This window comes from Galeopterus variegatus, unplaced genomic scaffold, assembly GCF_000696425.1.
Source record: "Galeopterus variegatus unplaced genomic scaffold, G_variegatus-3.0.2 Scaffold3290, whole genome shotgun sequence".
Taxonomy (NCBI): domain Eukaryota; kingdom Metazoa; phylum Chordata; class Mammalia; order Dermoptera; family Cynocephalidae; genus Galeopterus; species Galeopterus variegatus.
In genome coordinates this window covers 239,626-240,439 of record NW_007729401.1, presented here as the reverse complement: position 1 = coordinate 240,439, position 814 = coordinate 239,626, and the positions used below count along the sequence as shown (strand labels likewise).

Genomic DNA, 814 nt, shown 5'->3' with positions numbered 1-814 from the left:
CTTTTTCTTTCAGTTAGGGACTTTTTTTTAGTTTTGGTTTTGTTTGTTTGGGGTTTTTTTTAAAGAAAGGAGTAGAGAGAGAAGCCCCTGCCCCCGGGAAGCTTGCAGTCCTCTGGGGATTCCAAGCAGCACAGCAGGTGCCGTCCTGCAGCTGAGGCTGGAGACAGGGCAATGGCAGCAGCTCGCTTTCTGCTCCTGCTGCCCGAGCTCATGAGCATGTGCAGCTGCTGGGCTCACTGGCGGGGCTGGGGTGGGTGACAGCAGGCGGGAGGCCTGGGCTGGACGGGGCTGATGGAGAAGTGGGGGTGTGGGAGTGAAGTGGGGTGGGCTGAGAGAAGGGCCTCCGGGGGGTGGGAAGGAGGCTTTGGGGAGGTCTAGCCCATGGCTCCACTGCTACCCTGGGCCTGTCAAGGGCTGAGAGCCACAGGTACAGGTCAGGGAGCCGGCACATGGGCTGGAAGACAGGGACCGCTCTCAGGATGGTGGCACCACTCCCCAGGGCAGCACAGGAGCTGTGCAGAGCAGCACGGGTGTCCCAGGCACCTCCACACACAGGTCTGAGGGGCACTGAGGGTAGAGGTACGGCAGAGCCATCAGGGACTAAGGCTGTGGCCCTCTGTCCCCCCCCCCAGCATCTACACGCCGTTCACAGAGGACACACCCTCGGTGGGCCAGCGCCTGCTCAACTCCGTGTTGAACACCCTCATCATGATCAGCGTCATCGTGGTTATGACCATCTTCCTGGTGGTCCTGTACAAGTACCGCTGCTACAAGGTGAGGCCCGCCACGTCCCCACCGCCTCCTGCCTGCCCCG

At 61.5% G+C, this 814-nt stretch overlaps 1 protein-coding gene across 1 annotated transcript in view; it reads left to right on the top strand.

Annotated features, from left to right (window-relative positions):
- Nucleotides 1-632: 632 nt before the first annotated feature.
- The window catches only part of PSEN2 (presenilin 2), a gene marked incomplete at its 5' end in the record, with an annotated part of 12,107 nt that continues 11,925 nt past the window's right edge, over nucleotides 633-814 (top strand). Inside the window, one exon of the mRNA XM_008584517.1 lies at nucleotides 633-779. Coding sequence (XP_008582739.1) covers nucleotides 633-779 — 147 coding nt within the window. The remainder of the gene's footprint in view (nucleotides 780-814) is intronic.